Genomic DNA, 21,118 nt, shown 5'->3' with positions numbered 1-21,118 from the left:
AGCACTCAACGTGACATTACAGATTGTTCATTAAGATTACTCGGTCTTTACGTGGCCTTTACGATGCTTGCCGGTCGGATATCTTACCTTGTGAAAGAGCGCGATTTGCTCGAGAACGGAATTTGTATCGTGGGCTGGGGTGATGGGGTTCTCCGGTTTGTTCAAGGAGCCGCTCTTCGAACTCCATCCCGACGGCGTCTCTGTGTTACTCTCGACGGCGATCCTGGCGACCGGCGCAGAGGAAGGCACGTGTTCTTGAGGTTCGCTCTCCTTAACGCTAGCACGTGGTGACTCGCGATTTTCCTTGTACTCGGGCTCGGGCTGAAACATGCCGAGCCGACGGTACTCCTTAGGAATTACAGTTAAGTTTATTGTGTACAGAAATTGTCTGTATAATGGAAGAGCCCCAATCTACCTTGTGCGCTACGGTTTCATAATTATACAGTGTAATTCAGTAGAATAAACAAAATAATAATGAAAATGCAATTTACACCATGCTCAAAGTAAACGGCTTCGAATTTTATAATAATATTATATCTTTCTCAGACGATTGTACATAGAATGTATAATTGAAAAAGTTACTAACAATAAGAATAAATAATCGTTATTTTATAATAAGTAGACAAAACAAAATGAATTAAATTATACTGTAGAAAATACTTGTTGTTTTAATTAGCATATGGTGTAAAAATAATATACATACAAGAACTTATAAAAATAAATATTATAAAAAGAACTAACAATTTAGCTGGTTGTATGATTCATATGTATTCAAAAGCTCTGATATAATCATTGATTCTCTTTTATAATATTTATTTTTACAAGCTTATATACATATATTTCTTTTACATTATATGTTAATAAAAATGATAGGTGTCTTCTGTAGAGTATAATGTTTTTATTTATTTTATTCTATCCACTTTCATTAAAATAAAAGATATTTAATTTTAAAAACTTTTCTGTACAATATTTGATTTTAAAAGAAATCTATATAAATTTTTATTTATTTTATGTGAGTTTGTTATAATTAAGAAATAAAAAAAGGAAGTTATAAGGAAAATAAATTGAGACTGGTTATTGAAAAAAAAAAAAAATAATAAACGTAAGGGTTTGAAATTTTAACTGTTCAGAGTGACAATGAAATTAGCTTTCAGTTCCACATGACGTAACATGACATTAACAAACACACTACACATTACACAAACAAAAAACAAGTAAAAAGAGGGATATTGATAGGGATTGAGGAATAATGATTCGTTTATTAAAGCGAATTTATTAAAGCATTTTGCTATCACGACATGCATGTGAAAGGGACATTTTATATGGGATTATAAAATATATGAGAATTAAAATATAAAATAAATGAAACATAAATGATATTTCACACATTATACATAATATAAATGAAATACTATAAATTACATTATTGTAATATTTAATACGTATAAAATTTAATCGGTACCGTTTCCGATGTAACGTTACAGTTGATGGATCACGGAAATCCAGAAGAAATAAAGAACTGGCAGCTGTTGTTTCGCATGTTATATCATTCTAAGCGTGCTACCTCGAAAGTATACATTGTTCGACGACTAGATGTTCATTTCGAGGATGTAGATTCGATAATCCGAGTAACGAAGTTGCCTTTGTTCCTCGAAGAGGAACTTGGCTTTCGAAATAGGAATCAATAGTTTACGGCTTACTCTCGAAACACAACCTCGAAATACACTCTCGCGTGTTCATCAACAGGAACACTGGATGGCCCTTTAAGTCTCTTGATGACTGGTAGCATGTAAAGAGCCCTTTCACAAGTGTAAATCTCTTGGCAATCTCGTAAATATAAACAGCACTGAGTAAAAGTGGAAAAACGGTGGTTGGTCTTATTTTTAATTTTCTGTGAAAATTCTCTGCCAGCATGTATACGTTTTCATGAGATGTAGAGGATGCAATAAAAGTAATTTAATTAAATAAATCAAATGATACATTAAATGTGTAAAACTGTCCTTGGCATCCTCTCGTCTGGTTATAATTACTATCAGGAATGTACACATAGTACACATATAAAACAAATAATTTATATTTAACGATATATATATATTTAAATTACATCTCTTCAGTTTTTGCGGCGAAGTACTTAAGCAAGGTTAACGCAAATTATATGTACAAGTAATCGCTCGGGAGCTTGTCTACCGATCTGTAAGCTAGAAGCGCACACCAGTAGCAAGAACTTTAATGCTTATAATTAACTGTTATCCGATAACCTTAATCTCGCATGGATATATATCGAGCGACCGTTCCACAACGCGGCGTCATAAGGTAATGCTGTTTCATTTTATCGCGCCGTGTTACCCGCCGATCGACCCACCGCCGTCGCACGCCGTCGGGCGGCATTCAAAGCCGCTAAGTCGCGCGATCCAAATTGCAAACGTGCTGAAACACATCTGCCGGCAGAATAATTCGGATACATGTTGATCGAGTTGCTCGCGCGGGTAAGAAATTATGTTCAGCTATGTTAATATAATTTAACGCTCTCATGGAGACGGAGGCACCGATTTGTCGCGTGATGGAACAACGATATCGCTTTTCGATCAAAAACCGAACTGCCTGCAAATAACGAAGACGGGAGAATTAACATTTGAAGGGTCGGGGATATCTTGAAGAACATATCTCACATATAAAAAATTTTATTTTAAGAAAGATCTAATTTTTAATAGCATTTGCTTGTTCCAAAGTAGGATATTTTTAAATAAATGTTATTACATTTCTTTAGGAAAATATTTTTCACGTTATATATACATATGTTATATAGTATATGTATTTTTTGAATTAGTTGCTTTAAATCCAAAAATTCTAATCAAATCTGAGAAATAATTAGAGGTATAAAATATGTAGAATGCAAGTTAAATTACTTTTAAACAGGGGAGAAACAATGTTTGTCCATTTTTAAATACGACGCGAGGAATATTTTCATAAAGAGATGATTCATAAAAATAGATATACATATATGTATATGATCAATTAAAAATATCCAAAATAATCATTTTGAATAAAATAATCTTTTTTCCATTATACAATATATAGGGCTATATATAGGGTATAAAACTGTTTCTATGTATTAATAAATTAAGCCGCGATTTTTCGTGGCTAGATAATATTGTTATCGTAAGTCGAAAGGCTTAAAAAATCTTTCAACCTAGCTCTTCTTTAATTAGTACATATATAAGTTTTTCTTTCGTATTTAATTCGCTATTGTTTCTATACGTTTGTTTATAATTTTCCTCTTGATGTTACCCACGAGTAACGATGTGGACACAGGAAATACGGCAACATAGAGATCGACACCGTAACATTTGGTCTTTCGGGGCTTAAAGCTCGAGACCATCCGCGGCGGACGTGATGCCAGACGAGCGAAGTGACTTTCGCGATGTTGCTTAACCTCGTTATCCTTCCTGCCTTTCTTCCTCCACGGAAATGTCTCCCAAAGGACGTACGTGCCGATGAGGGGACAATCAGCAACACACAGAGCGGGATAATAGAACAACGCATATCGCAAACTTGCCATGGTGTCTGGCGCATCGCGGGCGCCGCGTCGATGCCGATTTGGAATTCCATTTGCGAGCCGTGACATCCGCATCGTGGATACATTCGGTTTGGTAGATTACACCTTCCAGAGGGAGGGAAAGAGAGAGAGAGAGAGAGAGAGAGGGGGGGAGAGGAGGGAAATAAGAGAGACAATGTTAATGAGATATACCTACTACGCCACGTCTTCGATAGTCTCAAGGCAAAGCATATCGTTTACTTTGCTCCCGTAATGTCAATCGATGTCGAATTCATTTAAATGTAATTAGCGATTAACACCCGAGACGCGAAGGTACGTGAATGATCACGTCGCAGATTGATTAACCTCGCACCCTAGAAATTATACGTTCTGATAAGCTTTCCATTAGCGGGATGCGTAACTGTGAATAATTTCTTCGAATTTACATTATAAATTCATGTATATATTTCGGAGAAATGTGAATGAGAATTTTTGTCAACGCTGATAGATTAACAACTAGATCGTATATTTTTATATGGCTTTCATTCTGTCTGATTACAGTTTTATTTTATTTGCCTAACATGAGGATCGTAAATATAAATGGAACGTAAATATAAAGTGAATATAATAATGTGATATAATTTAACGTTAAATACACATATGCGATTATTGACTAATAATTAATTAAGGTTATATAAATAAGTACTATTTACTATTTAAACGAATTTAGATGATAATTCACGTCAGGATTCAAAATGGAAATATATTTTATTCATTTTAACAAATCTTATAAAGTTTTGTTCACACTTTCGTTCTCCTTTTTCGAAACAAACGCTTCGCATTGTGACTTCGCGATGCTGTTTCACGTGAACGGATAATCTAATTGCAAATTCGTGGTGCTGAACACGTGCTTGGTTATATTTACGACTGGCGAGTGGCGAATATCCACTCTGCGGATTTCCTCATACAATTTAAGTTTGATGAGTCGCTTTTGGAAACACTGATTTTCGTTGCGGTCATTCTAACGTGCTCTTAAATATCAAATACGCTGTAAAAGGCGAGGTAGATACCGTTTCGTTTCTCGATGACGATCGTTAGCGACAAGAGCAAGTAGTTTCCGCCGGCCTACAACCATCGTAGCTGCTGGAGGCCGATAGAAACCCCTTTTCTTATCGCTTTTACAGCGCAGCCTTTGCCTTGGTGTCCTTCCCTTGCTACTCTTCGTGAAACTTCGTAGAAGAATCTCGATGCGCAGTTCCCGCTCGGCGTTTGCGCTCGAAATGATCTTGTTTTAAACGCAAACTGTTTCTCTTCCACACTGATTCCCCAGGATTGATCTGATTTCTCTCCCGTCGGCTTTGATAGTTTGTGTAATGTTAGAAACGATTATTTCATAAATAAACGATCTGTTATTATAAGACCTCTATGGAAGATTTAATTTTCTTGAAATTTTTAGGCATCTCATCTTAAAAGATTGTTCTCGGGTAAAACTTTCGCAAACTTGGATGCGCATTTCTATGTCTTAACATAAGCTTTTTATTTGCTCTAATTTCTTATTAGTGTTTTCCTTCTTTAAACGAATTCGCCGCAACGCCAAAGTTCTCGCCATCTTTTGAACATGCAAATGTTGTTAGAAGGACGGAGTAAATTTGCCCTGTCACTGACCGGCCCCTTCGTTCCCTCGATTACTCTCTACAAGCCCACTTGTGATGCGATCGGGAGAGACATGTTGGATATCACCGGTGAACTTCTTTGGCTGTTGGCCAAAACGCGAAAGCGTTCAATTACTTATGAGCTTTTTCCACGACTCAGCTTTTTCCTCGTCGTATCGTGTTCCACGCGCTTGAACATCAGATAGAGAGATAGATTTACGAAAAAGTTACGTTACGCTATCCTATCTAAATAACCAGTCTTCTGCTCGATGCACGTAGATACAGATCTTGTCTCTTATCTCACGTTGACAGTGATCTTCAGTGGTAGACAGGATAAATATTCTAAAGTAGAGTTGAGAGAAGACCAAGAAGCGGGCGCTGATGCGTAATATTTAACAGCGCTTACGTGATCAAACATAAATGAAATGTCAATCTATTTAACAACGTGAAACAGTCAATTCTACTTTTAAGCATGTGCAAGCATAAATTCCAAGTATATACACAAAGTATGATATCGTACGAGCAGAGTATAGCTCTTTGTATTTACCTCTATATCGCACTCGATAACTTCCCGCAGCTTGCGCACGAAGGCCCCGAAGAATGGCACCACCGGGCATTCCGGCATCGCGAGAGCGCGAGAAAGCGCACGCTCATATTCGGAAGACAGAAAGGCGGAGGAGAGATATTCCAAGACCGGTATGGGCTCGTTCAAGCCGAGTTCACGCCAAACCGGCTTCAGCTTGTCGAATCTGCAATTCCTTAAGCGAAAATTCGCGATTAGACGAGGCGGGACATACTTTTTCGTATACTTAAGAGGTAAACCGCTGACGACGGAAATTCGCACACCTCCACTTTTCAAGTAATGCGCGGCAACACGGTAGGGTATTAAGGGGTTGATATACTGTTTTAATACTTTAATACTTTTTTAATAACCAGTCATACCTTAATAATATTTTTCTTAGTAAATAATAATGGTGATTTCGGATATATTTTAATTAAGCAATTACAAAACACGTAAATAGAATTTATCGGATAGGTCATAATTCGAAGGATTAGCGGTGTTACTTAATACTCTTAGGATTTAATACTCTAATGCAGTAAATTCAAATTGGAGTAACATTCATTAATTCCTACTTAATATCTTAATTTTGTACACCAGCGTTATACAGCGGTTTACTCTGCGTACAGAATTACTAAGCTTAATTTTAACTGAGGTAAATTTCGGAAACTGGCTGATAATTAAAGGCGTGGGACTCGAATATTAAATTAATTTGAGAAGCAAGATTTTGAACAATTTCGGTATTTTGGTGGTTGAAACATGAAAGGTCTTTCTTTGAAATAATAGTAGCAGTAATAATTTAACGTTATGAGTTTATTCGAAATAATTTATGTCTCGTGAGTGTTTTTTATTCAAGACTGGACTTAAAGTTACACATGTTTATTTTTTCCATAGATGAAAAAATATTTTTTAAATTAGAAATTTGATGTTTTTAACTATTCTCATATTAAAACGCATGAAATCTGCAAGATAAATAATTAAGAGAAGAGGTTGAATAAATTGCAATTTAGTATCGTGAGCACAGCAAGTTTACATTTACATTTACGACAGTTTACACTTGTACGACAGTTTACACTTGTACGACAGTTTACATTGTACAATTAAAAATAAAGCTGATAGTACGCCAGCATCCGTATGACAACCATGTACAAGCTCCTTGCAAACAGTTTCCTCCGTTTCGTGTACTAGCGGTCGTTAAAATCACGAAACGTTTACCGTTAGAGCGTTAATTATCTCTCTCTTTAAGTATTCTCCGTAGCGCATGCAGAGCCAGTTAGCTCCGAATGCTCCTGCAAGCTGGAGAATGTTTCCGGCTGTGCGGGACAGTCGGCAGGCGCAACGGTCGTTCTGGAAACGATATTCCCGCACGAAACTTTTATCCTCTCATTCGCGGGACGAGCACAGGAGGACGGTGTGTCTAACTGTACAGTGCCGGCAATAAAAAGTATTTTATTTCTACGCCGGGCTTCCGATGGGAGCAGGCGGTAAAGGTTCTTCGTTGCGCGCCACTTACGGCGAAATTCGTTCGTCTCGCGGAGCATAAAAAAAAGCGCCTTCGCGGTTAATAACGAGTACCGCGAGAAGAACGAAAGCGATAACCGAAGGGCGGAATCAGCGAAACAGAACGTAAACCGAAATTTCCCCTGGAAGACGATATTAAGCTCGCCGATACAATTTCCCTCGCCGTTTCAGAGTCATCGATCAAACGGGCGATACTTATGGCATTTCGATTAAGGCTGGTAGCTATCGATTTTAATACGTAATGCATTTTATTTGAGCTACACGTTGTCAGAGCGATACTGCGGCATAAAGATTAGTTAACAATTTTTCTGCGATATAGAGGGACAGAGAGAAGGAAGTCAATCTTGAACTTCTCAAGCGGAAGTGAAGTTCGATTCTCTTTTTCTTTCTCTTTCTCCACTTCATATTTCCATCTCTCTATGAGAATAAGTTTCTGAGATATTCTCAGAGACGTTCTCCCTATTTAAATGTGCACGTGGAACATCGATCAGAACTTCCAAGCAGATTTTCAGCGTAGTTTTCAAGTTGGCAAAAAACCCTTTAATAAAGTATTCTCCTTTAGACGCCTGATAGATTACAAAGAGCCCTCGCGCGGAAGTTTTTTTTTTACTTCTGTTCCCCCCGAGGCACAAACAATAATATTAAGTCAATCAGCGTCAGTTTTCATTTTTTTTTTTCAAGTGGATAGACATCAGACGTGCTTTCATACCGTATATCGCAGCAAAGATGTAAATTAGAATTGAAATGCATTTGAGAAACTTGTGTATTTTATTCGTGAACAAATTTACAAGTGAAATCTCGGTAAAAAAATTACGCTACTTTGAAACTAGCAAATGGCATGTACGGTAGCTAGCTTGACATATTGACTGATCAAATTTCCCATGTCGTCAAGTTTTTTTCATAGCCGCGACACGTTTTCGAAAACTTTGCGAGTCGTTTATTTGAGACTTTCAAAGTCCATCGTGTAGAATATCGCTTTGTATTTTTCTTCTTTCAGTCCACCTACGCCGGGAGAGGATTAATTATCAAACGAGCAAGAGAACGATTTTACGGGCGAATAACGCGCGAGTCGTCGGTCGTATTCGTTGATCTCCGTGAAAATTAATGACACACATTCATTACTCGAATTACTTTTCAACGGGAGATTATCCCATTCCCTCGCGAGGCATCGAGTTGAAAGAGGTCGCAGTCCCGAAAGAACTCCTCGTGAAATAATGCGATTACGCCATTGTGAATCGTTTCGGGAAATGGGTAGAGCATCGAGCCGAGAAACATTCGTAGAATGAGCTACGTGTCGTGACACTCGATAAAACTTTCACGAGAAGCTCTTAATAAAGCAAACTACCACGGAAGCCACTCTTGCAATAAGACACGCGATAGGGATTCTACAACAAGACATATCTCTGCGTTTAATATACATTAGGCTTGTCTGAGCTTTTGCGAAAGAAAATTGCGGGTCCTGGGTTTAATTATTTTTACAAGACGTAATTGTGTTAAATATGATCAGTCAACGGACATGAAATAATTGCTGATGCATTTATATTTTGCTCTTTACCCAATTCTGTATGTTTAACGCATCCTAAATTCTTTTAGTTTTTCTTTTGGCCATATTTCTTGACGAGTTTAAAGTTGATTCGTCCGACAATTTGATGATTTCTTATTAATTTTTACTTGGTTATGCATATTAAAATATCTCAATTACTCTTATCTCATTTTGAATTGTTTTGGCACTGAAGTTTACTTAGGAATAAAATAATAAAGAATAAAATTTAATAACATAAATTTCTCAGTGTTAAAATCAGTTTGTAATTAGAAATCCTGACATTAAAATAATCATCATTCTCTCGAATGCAAGAAATTTTCATTAAATATCTACATTTTATTGTAATAAAACAGCTACAAATATATATAATTAATATAGTAATTAATTACCAATTTCCACATGTATGTGGCCGATCCCTTTTATCATTAGCAAGTAGCGTACGCGTTTCTTGTGTTGTGATTTGATGGTAATGCACTGGCTGTTATTCTCAAGAAAACCCGTACGATGCATGAGACAGCAGGATGAAGAAGCAGAAACACGCCCGGAAGCAGGTCGTTACCGCGCATAACGTTTATGCATCAGCCATAGTAAAGGGAATCTAGTATAAGTTTCAATCAACTGGCGCGCGAACGTTTTCCGATTTCCTATTTGAAATCCGAGTGTTCTTGCAACATATTTTAAGAGAAATATGTTCATAAATTACGTAATAACTATTGTTTACTAGCCCAATTCAAAGATTCATATACATTATCTGTAATAATGTTAATTTTGAGAGGAATGTGAAATTATTGTTCAAAGCTAAGTAAATTAGCCCAAAACGCACAAGAATCGGACTCACAATCGATACATTTCCGATGGCTTCAGACTTTAAAGAAGTGTGAACATTAGTTATGCTGATTTTAATTTAAACGATGCACTTGACATCGAACAAGAGACGAAGCTATCGAAATTTAACGAAGATAATATTCAGAGAGAGCAATTAGTGTTCCAGTCCTCAAGTCAAATTCGCGTATAGATCGCTGTTTGAAGGACACTTATTCAACTCTAATAACCATCCTTCTTTTGAGATGATAGCATCTCCACGGAAAATCTGTACAGTCGAATCCTGAATGCCATCGTCTGGAAGCCTGACAAATAGGCAAAGCATCTTTGATCTCTCGCTCGTTGCAAATTCCAGATACGCGGCCGCGAAAATGTCAAAGATCTTAGACGTTCGGGAAGTATTGTTATTTTCCAGAGATTTAAATTTCTAACGTCAAAATTGGATCTTGTCCAATGAGAGGTCTAATGCAGAGGATACGTTTGAAGCGAGGTTGGTATTTATTGTCGAACAGTCTTCGATTTGTTACTGAAGAGGACTAAATGCTTCCTCGGCTGCCGCTCGGGATACGGAATCCCACGCAAAGAAATCCTCTTGTGTAATCGCATTAAGTACAGTTTGATCCGATTCTCGTAGATATCGCGAAGTTTTTATCGATAAAAGTTCAAAGACTTAACATCATATTCGATTACGTGACAGCTAATTCGTGGCTATCTTACTTTACGTTAATAAAACACACTTGTTTTGATAAAAAGACGTATGTTTTAACAAACTTAAAGTCAATCAAATAATTAACAAATTATATTAAAATCAAATTTGAAATGAACTTTTTTTTTACCGAAACGTAGATATTTCTAAAGATAGTACCTATTGCGATGAGAATATCTCGCTTAAATTCCTTTATATACTTTCATACTTGATTAATTAATCATGTATAATTTTATGCTTAATTGATTACCTTTGAATATCGTAATTTTTAGATAATGAAACGAGTATTCAAATTTTTTTGTGCTAATACTTATACATATAATAAAATACTTTTACGGTTAAGATTGAACCACAATACAAAAAGAAGTGTCAGAATTGCAATAAAAGTATATTTTTTAATTATTTTTATCGCGACGTTCAAAAATCTGTATATATTTTCTAAAAGAATGTGTAGATTTAATCTTTGCAGTATTAATCTCTGAGTCTTAGAGCTATAATTTTGAACTTTCTAGAGTGCAATTTCATAATTAAGTAAAGTATTACGTCTAAAGACATAAATTTAAAAAAACAATTCTTACTTGGTACTAAATTATATAGATATTATCTGTAATTTTATACTGTTGACTTTTTCTTGAATTCGTTTGCATGTTGTTAATTTTGTTTTATGCAAGAAATAATTTTTCTCGCAAGAGGTGAGAAAGTGTTTCATTCCAAGGATATTTAATTCCTGTTTGTGAGGATAAAGCACTTTGGTTGCACTTTTAATGGGTTTTATCTGACTTTGCGCGAATGGTCAACAATCATCGCGACAAAATAAACTATAAGTACAAAGTTTTTTAATTGTTAGTTCGTGGTCGATCAAAGATACTTTTCAAGTTAAACATTCGTTATTTCTCACTGTTGGAGAGTTTTCATTCATAGTTTTCATTTATACAGCGGCAAAGTTCTACGTACGTATACAGATATTCAAAGGTACCTTTCGCGTTCGGTATAATAAATCCGAATAAAGCTCGAGCTCCATTGTTTGAATGTGGAGAAATATAATTTCAAGAGTCCTTTATTCCAATAGATGAAGATTAATTGAGCTAGCACGACCTTGGAAGTCGCAACATCATGCAACAAACACGAGGAAAGTTTCAAGGAAGCCTTGAGTTCGGATTAGTGTCGCGATCTCATTGGGGGATTATATGTTTCGCAGCTCTCTGGTGCGCGAGACAATATCCTCGTAATTCGTATAAATTTCTAATTTTCTTCATTTGAAATTTATTCAAGTTACAAATTTACAAGACAGTACATATAATAAAGTTGCCGAATCACTAATGACTTGACGCTATCGTGTGAAAGTTCTAACACGTGCAAATTAAGAATACACAGTTGGCTTGTTCAATGAGTGATGAGCAGTTTGTTTGAGTTCTCTGGTAATCCTAATTCATGTTAATCCGAGAGATTAGCCGATTATATAATTATATGATATGAAATTATAGTTACGCGTACACACAGAGGCGGCGGCGCGGCGGCGGCGGCGGCGGCGGCGACGACGGCGCGGCGGCAGCGCGGCTAAGTCTCTAATCCGATCGAAACTCGAGACCGACGGGATGCGTGCTGCGGTCGTCTTTCGTAATAATCTATCGCTGCCGACAGCAACTTTGCCCCGCGGTTAGATGCTTACGGTGGATGAAGATGGATGGGATTTCGTAATTTTGCGACCGGGCCAAGAAATTGTATTACGACTTTCGTACTTGGCCGAAACAATGCGGGCTTAGCTGCCTGACTTTACGGACAGTAATAAAGCGAGTGCGTTGCAGGAGGTGGGAGGCGGCAATGTGAGGATTGACCCTTTAAGTAGGGGACTTAGCACCGTCGTTCGCGCTTATACGACAAACATTATAGGTACTTACTCTAGACCGGCAATTATCTCCATGGCTGCATTAAAGTTTCCGGTATTCCAACAGGTTAGCGCGACGCGTAGAAGGCAGGACAGCACTGCATGCCGTTCTTCTACCGTGGCACTGCTCTTGATCGCGTGGGTGACCCATGACATTACCTGATTAACAAACATGATAATGATTATCTTATTTGCATCGTGTCCCACTGTACTTTACGTACAACAACTAGGACGCGAATTTCGATGTCGTTGAACTGGATGTCACAATACAGGGGAGAGTGGGGTAACTGCGAACACGGGGCGAACGATTACTATTGTAGTATATTAGAGTATTCTTCCACTTCTCGCACCAGCGATAGTCCGATATACGCTCATTGTCAGTGGTATGAGTACGAGAAGTGGGAGAATATCGTTACTTTAATATACTACAATAGTATCGTTCGCGTTTACCCCGTGTTCGTAGTTACCCTACTACTATCCCCTATGTTTTCGACAAGTCCACATTTATGTGGCATTTATTTTTGTAATAACACCATAATTTATTCCGGGATGATTCGCGCATCATCTTTTTGAGTTAGTACAAATAAGCTTATTATTAATTATGGGTAATTATTAATTATGATTATTATTAATGAATATTATTAATTATGAGTAATGTCCGACAACGAAAGTTTGGAGTTCCGAGAACTTGTCAAATGCGAATGCATATATATTTAGTGACGCAAAAATGACACGCGAAGTAAGTATATCATTGGCGATAATTGAAACATTAATTTCAGTCTGGTCTTTATTGTAATTTTTATGTATTGTATAACAAAATAGAAGTTATCGCGTTGTAAGGAAGTCACGGAACATTGCATTTATCCGCGAGAAATGTCCAGAATTTTCCAGGGGCTCTCTATTCCGAGGCTTTTGTTTATAGCACGGTGATAAAGAGAACAACGTGGAAAGCTTAGGGATGGAGAAACCAACGTTTCCAACCTTGAGCGAGGATTTAGAGTGGGAAATGGCAGTGGGGACGGGCGGAAACGAGTAAGCGAGGTCAGGTGATATCCGTACGCGTGTGAATATACATGTACGTGTATGTATGTACGTATGTGTGTGTGAAGTGGGTGAAAGTGTCTGGCGAAAACGTACGGAAAGCCGCTGGAGAAGTGGATACCTCATTAAAAGCGGCTGATGAGGGTTTCCGCGAGGCAGAAGACCGAGGGGGGATTCTTGGCGCAGAGCGCTTTTCCTCCGCGCGATTGTTGATTCGCGTCTGTTACTACCCTCGTGGTACAGTGCCGTTTTTCTTCTTATTTACGTGTCAAAATAATAATATCGCTTCGCTGATTAGAAACCACAGTTTACGAGATTCTTCCGCGGCATTTCTTATAATCAAAAGGCACATCTGCGTGCCGTTGAAAAATGCGAATACAGGGAGGGGGAGAGGGGGGGAGGGAGAATTAATGTACCTCATAATAACGATCGATGAGGATCTGCAAGGTGGAGTACACCCTGCCAACAGGCCAGGTTGATTCGTCCTCGGTTTGGGTCGAGCTGTTGGTGGTCCTGGGGTTGCTGCAGCTGCGACTCGGCGACGGGGGTGGCCTGGCAGGTGGTTTATGCAACGCGATCTGTTCTTGCTCCACGTGCCTTAGGTACTCGCTCGGTGGTACCTGGTAGAATAGCTGGTACTCGCGTTCTGTCAACCTGAGCGCCACCTCCTCGGGGAAGTGCAGCAGCTTATGCAGATCCTCCAGCTCCTCAGAGCTCCGAGGCGGCTGCGGCTGCGGCCGATTCTCCAGCTCTGAAAATGTTTATCAAACGCGTCCTTACTTCTTTGCATATTCATGATGTGACATGAAGAAAGAGAAAGAGATAGAGTGTGTGCGTGTATATATGTGTGTGAGATCAATACAGCTTTATCAAAGGCAGAATGAGTATTATTCATCAATTTTATTATACTCGTATTACCATATCCTAATAATATTAAAATTAAAAATTTTATAGTTTATTAAAATTTTACATAGACCTTAAAGTTTCCTGAAGTTTGTTAAAGTTTAATATACTTTGAAGTTTGTTAAAGTTTGTTAAAGTTTTGGTATTAGACATATTATTATGTTCTATATATTATATTAGATCTTATTTATACGTGTTTAACGTTGCATAGCATTTTTTTAATCTCACGCGATGTAATGTATTTCATACAGGTTTAATCAAGAAAGAGGTTTAAGTAAGGAAAAATTCTTAATCGATACTTTAATATGATAATGGCGTTATTAAAGGATTATAGGTTTAATTTCAGTATTTAATGATATCCCATAAGACAGATAATCACAAGGAAAATGAAAAAAATTATATTATATTAAAAATTAATATAAAAGCGGAGCGTAAAGAAGTAAAAGATGGAAAAAGAGACGTTTGCTAAAAAGCTCGAAAAAGCTTTTCTAAAGTAATTTCGCGACTCCTTTATACACGAAGTCATTTACAGTATCTATTATTATACTGTACTCTATCAACGTCATATAGGTATAATGTTAGTCGTAATAAATATTATCTAACAATATGTCTCGACATATACTCTTCGGTTGCGAATTAATTGTCGACAAATGCAAAAGCGTTGTTTGTCGATTATTTGATTTTTCGACTAATTAATATCGTGGAAAAACTAATAACGTATTTGTATATCTATCATCTGTACAGGTAAAAAAATTTTGGAGGTCTGAGTACAAAAATTGATAATTTAACTTTGACAATTACAGAAATATATATTTGACAGAAATATTCATTCTCTCTCTCCTCTTATTTGTTCGTGACACGTCGTAGTTACTTTCAATACGATTGTATCAAAATTTATACGTAAAACGCGCACTGCAATCAGGTCGTGCCTAATGAACCACGATAATCTTCATATTCAATTACATTTGAATTCGATATTAGTGCAATATTTATTAAATCGCCCGAATTATGATTTAAATATGCGCAAATCCGAAATGAAGTTTACAGATGATTATAATGATGTTGTATTTCACTCAATTTATATTTCGCGCGAAGCATATTTCGCGATCGTGCGTTTGACGACCGTGTCGCCAGCGATTGACGTTTCGAGCGTGTCAGTTTGCGAAAGAAACACAGCGCAATTTTTGCCCATCGTTTAACATTTGCCGCGCGGAAAGGTCAGCTCGGCGATGGTTTTTTCGCTGGCGCGAACGAGGCACGAAATTCAACGCGACCGTCGAATAAAAGCGCCTTTTAGGACTTCGATGAATAATTCCGTGCCGCGGATATCGTTGATACTGAAGTAAAAACACACAGTTCACGATATTTTGTATTTCGACACCCGGTACGAAGCACTAACGACTGTGAAATATAAGCCAAAAAGACATTACGCGCCGTTTGCGTGATCGACGAAGTTTAGAAAGTTTAGGAATTGCAGATGCATTATTAGTAAATATTAAATCGCTCAAAATCCCTAAAAAAAAAAGAAGTAAGTACTTGACATAAATGACATATCTTTTCCATCAGAGACCAAACATTCTATTTGTAGGATACTGCAAAAATTATAGGTGAGAAACGTACGCGCCGAAAAGTTGCCAACAACTTTTAAACCTGACCCAGTTCCCTCAGAGACGATTAAGAACGCTGCCTCTCGTTAGAATCGAGTACCGACATAATGCGTGCTTAGAGACGGCGCAAAATTATGCGAGTGCATTCATTCGTAGGATGACATTCGTTGGATGCCGCGGAATAATTCGAGGTATTTAGAATATTGCGAGCTTCGTCGTACTTGCCTCTGGCAGCAGAATAATATGCACATGTGCGTTATATATTCTTTTCCTCCCCCCCCCCCTTCTCGTCTCGCTGGTAGTTATTTTTATTGTACTTATAACAATCATCCCCTATGCATGCTTTGTTGAACTGGAAAACTACTTTCGGATTGCCGCATGGTTTTTCCATTCTCGTGTAGCGTGAAAAGCATTTTTTTCGCGTTGCTTGTCTTTCACGTTATTCGGAAAAATAATTTTAAAAAAGAATTTCGTTCACGACAGGTTGTACTTCAGTATAAGCACCACGCCTTCGGCGAAATTGAAACGCGAGCTGGGGTAATATAACCGCGCGGAGTACGAGACGGAAAATACAGGACAAAATTTCACATTCGTCGATATCTCGTTAGTTTAAGCGCGAATGTAAGCGGAATCTAATATCCGCGCGGCTAATTTGCGCCCGGTGTGCCGGCGAACAAAATGAGGAAAAAGACTTTCATCGCGTAAAGCGTCCCCTAAAGCTGTACGGTCCCATTAAAATTTCGATAATGAACGCGATGCGCGTAACGTAAACGGATGTTACAAGTCAAAAGAGATCTTGGCTCTTCAGAAAATTTGAATGCCGAATATTCAAAGGTAACGCTTTATTTCGACATCGAGCTCCATTCTCTCGCTCCTTTCTTTCAAGATTAAGGAGCAAAACTATTCAATGTGCATCCTTTACGAGTGCGTCTCGCAAATATTCCGTAATTACTCCGGGCGGAATTTATGACGCAAAGCTTACCGAGATAAGTAGGACGCCGCCGCCGGACGGCTCTTTACCGTAACGTTTCTAACCCACGGGATGCAATTTCTCGTTGCAATGTTTGCGGCGTGCATACATCTTAAACGGAGTAATTGCCGATATCGCGATACACCGTTCTTGTTTCTGCGCGCATTGCTCTTATATGCAGGGCGGTTATCACGTTAATACATTGCGCGCGGGATGGACTCGGGTCCGCGTGTACACGCTCGTCCATCAACGTCTTCGGGCAAACGGTTCGCTAAGGATCTTAAGCCACCGTGCAAACACACACCGCGTGTGGACAGAGCGGCCGGTTAAACCCTGGCGTGCCCCGGCCTGTTCGCAGTCAATTGGCGCACCTTATCAGATAGTAGCGCGATAACCCGATGAAGAGATTAATCAACATATCAGATCATATGAACACAAACGGCTCCTATACATAATCGCAGCGTACAGCGATATCTTGTTTGTGAAGCAATCGCGTCAAATTTAACGATACAACGTCCACATTTCTGCAGTTCCACGTAGCGTGTACCATTGAAAACTTCGTAAACAAAACACAGCCTATAACATGTACTCTTGTCAACAGTTTGTACCGCCGACGATGTTTGCATTCCTTCTACTATTGCGGGAATCGATTTTGTGTGACAAACATTCTAGTATCTCAAATATAGACTGACGTATGATATATGATATGACATATACAGGAACCATAAAGCTTCTAAAGGAAGTTCTTGCTTCTTTCAGTGACTTTGTCCGCTATTAAATGGACAGAATTTACCCACCTAACCATTTACATTGATACAGTTATAATAAGATACTTCATTACGATACGTTTTTATGCTTGCTAACAATGAGATAACATGTTTTCCAATTTAGGATAACATTGAAAAACGTGTACCTAACTCGACGAGTTTGAAAAATTTGAAAATGTGTGTGACAATGCATATCTTCGACAAATGCTTACCTTATCAGGTAATGGTGCGGCCACGTGGGGTGGAGGAAGTGGAAGTGGCTGGGTCCGTTGCCGTCGACGGGGATAAGAGAGCGGCCTAGCTCGCTGCTCCGTGAAATCGCCGGGGCCCGCCGGTGGAATTAGTCCGACGACCAGGCCGGGTGATCCCCGCGTAGTTCCGCGGTCTGCATCAGGACGGCTCCATCGATGTAGAGTCAATCGAGAAGCCCTTCTCACGCCCTCCTCCACCGAGCTGCTTCCTCCGTTGTCGTCGTCTCCTGACGTTCTCCTCCTCAGGCCTGGCAACGCGCTGATCGCGATCTGCGAAAGAGGAAAAAAAGAATATATAAGAGGGGCTTGAAGTCGAGAGACTTGGATTTATTATCGAGAGAAAGAGAGAGGAGAACCAAGAGAGCGATTCGAGCAAGGACATTGGAGAACGAACGATTTATAGTTCTTCGAAGGACCTAAAGTCCACCGAAATCCGTTCGAGTGCACCATGCGTCTCGTTGTCTCGTTCTTTCTGCACGTTCTCAGGAGCGAGAGGATTCTCTTTTTCACGGACTTGCATGGGTAAATTTATCACGGGGATTTTTAAGAGAGTATCGGTTAATCAGCTTTCTTATCGTAGTTCGCGAATCAATATATTTGTAGTTGGAAACGGCATTGACATACTTGAGAAACAATTTACGAGAGAAATGTAGATAAAAATATTTACATATCTTAGGGTTTTTAATAATTATTATGTATATTTATATAGTAGTTGGAAAAAATTGTTGGTTAGAAATTGGGAATTGTTGATTAAAAATTGGGATCTTGCCCAGATTTAGAGACAGTTCTTCAGCGTATTTATTAAAAAAAGAGAAAATATCTTATAGTACATGTAAACAAATTATATTTAAAATCTCAAATATATATATTTCATATTCAGATTCATACATCAATAATATTGATGTTCCTCATTAGGCATTTTCTGCTAGAAAAAAAAATTAACTGAAAATTATCCAAGTAATTAATGGAATTAGAATAGAAGTATAATTGTATTGAATATTTCGATAGAGATATTTCCTAATTCTTTTTAAAAATCGATAGTTGTTATAGTGATTGTCTTTGTACTCGAAGCAATGTCTATTTCTCACTGCATGTTGTTTTACGTCAAAGAACAAAAGATCGGTACGACCACGTTGAAAGAATGATGCTTCGCGTCAGAGACCGGACGTCACGAACGTCTGCCACTAAAGAGAAGCCTAAAGAACAAAAAGAAATGTAGTGAAAGGAGATGGCGTAGGAGTGTTCCCTGTTTTTTGTTAAAATGAACTGGCTTCAAGCCCAATTCGTATTGTTGCTAAGCAGCAGGGATTCGCGTGCGCTGTTATCTAGATAAAAGTACATTTACGATCTACCCGCAGCCGACTAATGAATGTTTTTATTCAATTTTCTCTTTCCTGCTATTTAATTAAGTGCACATAGAAAGACGGTATCGTGTCACGTATAAATATTTTAATAGATTTAAAGTTCTTGTAAATTTCAACAGACAATTTTACATTTTTTTTCATTTGTTTTATATAAAATGCAAAGAAACCACACAATCGTATCCTTACTTCTTTCGCTTTATTTTAATTACTTATAATGCGAATAGAAATTAGTTAATTTATTACAAGTTTAAAAAATTCAATATTGTCTCACTTGTTGCCATTTCACGCGTTTGAATTTTATTATTTCATTTGTATCTCTGAATTGACGAATTAACTGAATAAGAGCGATTGCTCTTCGATTTAACATATATACAATACATTTTGAAATTTATTCAAGTTCGATATGCGAAGAGTTAAAATTCCGTATGAAAAACGGGATTAACAACAACTAAATTCGATAGGCGTATTTCAAGCATTATTGGTCATAGCGTTGCCGCATGGTATGTACATTCGTTATCCGTCGCGGCGGAATTAATCAGAAATTCGTCCCGCAAGTGCTCGCATTCACACCGAAAACTTCCGCGTCGCGCTCGCAAGCGCGCGCGAACTCGCTGCCGCTTCGCGACCGTGTTACGTGAAACTTCGCGAAAGTGCGGACGCTCGTTAATCTATAAAGCGGCGCGGTTTCGCAGTCTGCAGCTGTGCAAGCTGTCGTCTGGCGGAATGCGCCGGCGTGTTTCACCTTTAAACTTCGGTTTGATAGAACTCTCGAAGAGCCGTACTTGACGGCTTCATTTTGCGACCCTCCTCTTCATGTACTGAGATGATTAAGTGTAAGATCAGATAAATTGTTTGATAACACCACGCCCTGGGGATATAAGGATAAGCTATATGAGATTAAAGGTGTGATACACTTAATTTGTATCTTTATATCGGCTTGCTTGACTTGCCGGCCGCGATAAAATATTTGTTTTACATTTTCGAAGAGACGAGAAAATGAATTCATAATGATTCATAATTGTTATAAAACACGAAATTTATGAATAATTTATATCCTTTTTCAATTGCGTAAATTGTGTGCTAAATAAATGCTTTGTGGATTCAAATTCTTCATTATTCGGCCGCGTACAGTCTCTCGCGTGTTTCTTGCTTGTTCTCTCGAATAATAATCCTGTATGCAGAAAGTTATGCGTCGCAGGAGCGAAGAGACAGCGTTCATCATTGCACACCAATACGATTATCCGTCAGGAGTTGCTGTTGGTTCTTCGGAAACTCAGCGTATGGCAAGGAATACTTTATTAGCCGCGGCTAATGATCGACGGTGAATGCGCTCGAGTAGCGGTAAAGCGAAGTTTAACTCCCGATTTCGCTCTCGAGGATACTTCCTTGAATCGATTCGGGTCGAATGAATCACGGAGATTCCACATTGATTCTGCCTTCTGGGTAACTATGTGTGGAACACGTATAGCGTATAGCACAGTGAATAGCGTCTACCACTAATTTCGTGAAATTTCCTATTGTGAGCGTTTGATCGCGCGCATAAATCTTGTGCCTGAGATAATGATCTTATATGATCACGGGAGAAAAATTATGAGATATGGGAAAAGTTGGAGATTAGTTGAGGAAATATATTTCAGTAAAAGTAAAGTAACTTTCATGAAAATTTCATAATAGGAGCGAGAGAGGAATGAGATAATGAATTACTCGATTAGGAATACAGTAGACCCTCGTATAACACGGGGGATGCGTTACGCGTTATATAAATCCGTGTTATATATGAGTTACGTAGATTATACGTATATATATGGATTATGTATTATGCATATAGAAACACATATTTATAACAGATGCAAGGGTTGATTAAAGATTAAAGAAAATGTAAAATAAATATTAAAGGTGTAACAAGTAAAATATATTTTTTTTATTTTAAAACAAACAAATATTAAAACTTTTCCGTGTTGTACGAATCCGTGTTATATAAACCCGCGTTAT

General features: G+C 38.1%; 1 protein-coding gene and 1 long non-coding RNA gene across 2 annotated transcripts in view; both read right to left on the bottom strand.

Annotated features, from left to right (window-relative positions):
* Positions 1-13,801, bottom strand: part of LOC139770170 (1-phosphatidylinositol 4,5-bisphosphate phosphodiesterase epsilon-1) — a 32,857-nt gene extending 19,056 nt beyond the window's left edge. Inside the window, exons 1-4 of the mRNA XM_071701939.1 lie at positions 13,681-13,801; positions 12,237-12,382; positions 5,735-5,945; positions 88-321 (exon numbers count right to left, since the gene is read on the bottom strand). Coding sequence (XP_071558040.1) covers positions 88-321; positions 5,735-5,945; positions 12,237-12,379 — 588 coding nt within the window. The 5' untranslated portion in view covers positions 12,380-12,382; positions 13,681-13,801. The remainder of the gene's footprint in view (positions 1-87; positions 322-5,734; positions 5,946-12,236; positions 12,383-13,680) is intronic.
* A 75-nt stretch (positions 13,802-13,876) lies between these two features.
* Positions 13,877-21,118, bottom strand: part of LOC139770171 (uncharacterized) — an 83,819-nt gene continuing 76,577 nt past the window's right edge. The window contains exons 4-5 of the long non-coding RNA XR_011717678.1: positions 17,724-18,032; positions 13,877-14,015 (exon numbers count right to left, since the gene is read on the bottom strand). This is a non-coding gene — a long non-coding RNA (uncharacterized lncRNA). The remainder of the gene's footprint in view (positions 14,016-17,723; positions 18,033-21,118) is intronic.

This window comes from Temnothorax nylanderi, unplaced genomic scaffold, assembly GCF_030848795.1.
Source record: "Temnothorax nylanderi isolate EJ_2023f unplaced genomic scaffold, tnyl_v1.0 TNYL_tig0027_pilon, whole genome shotgun sequence".
Taxonomy (NCBI): domain Eukaryota; kingdom Metazoa; phylum Arthropoda; class Insecta; order Hymenoptera; family Formicidae; genus Temnothorax; species Temnothorax nylanderi.
Note: the sequence above shows the minus strand (reverse complement) of the source record. Positions and strands in the feature narration are given on the sequence as shown.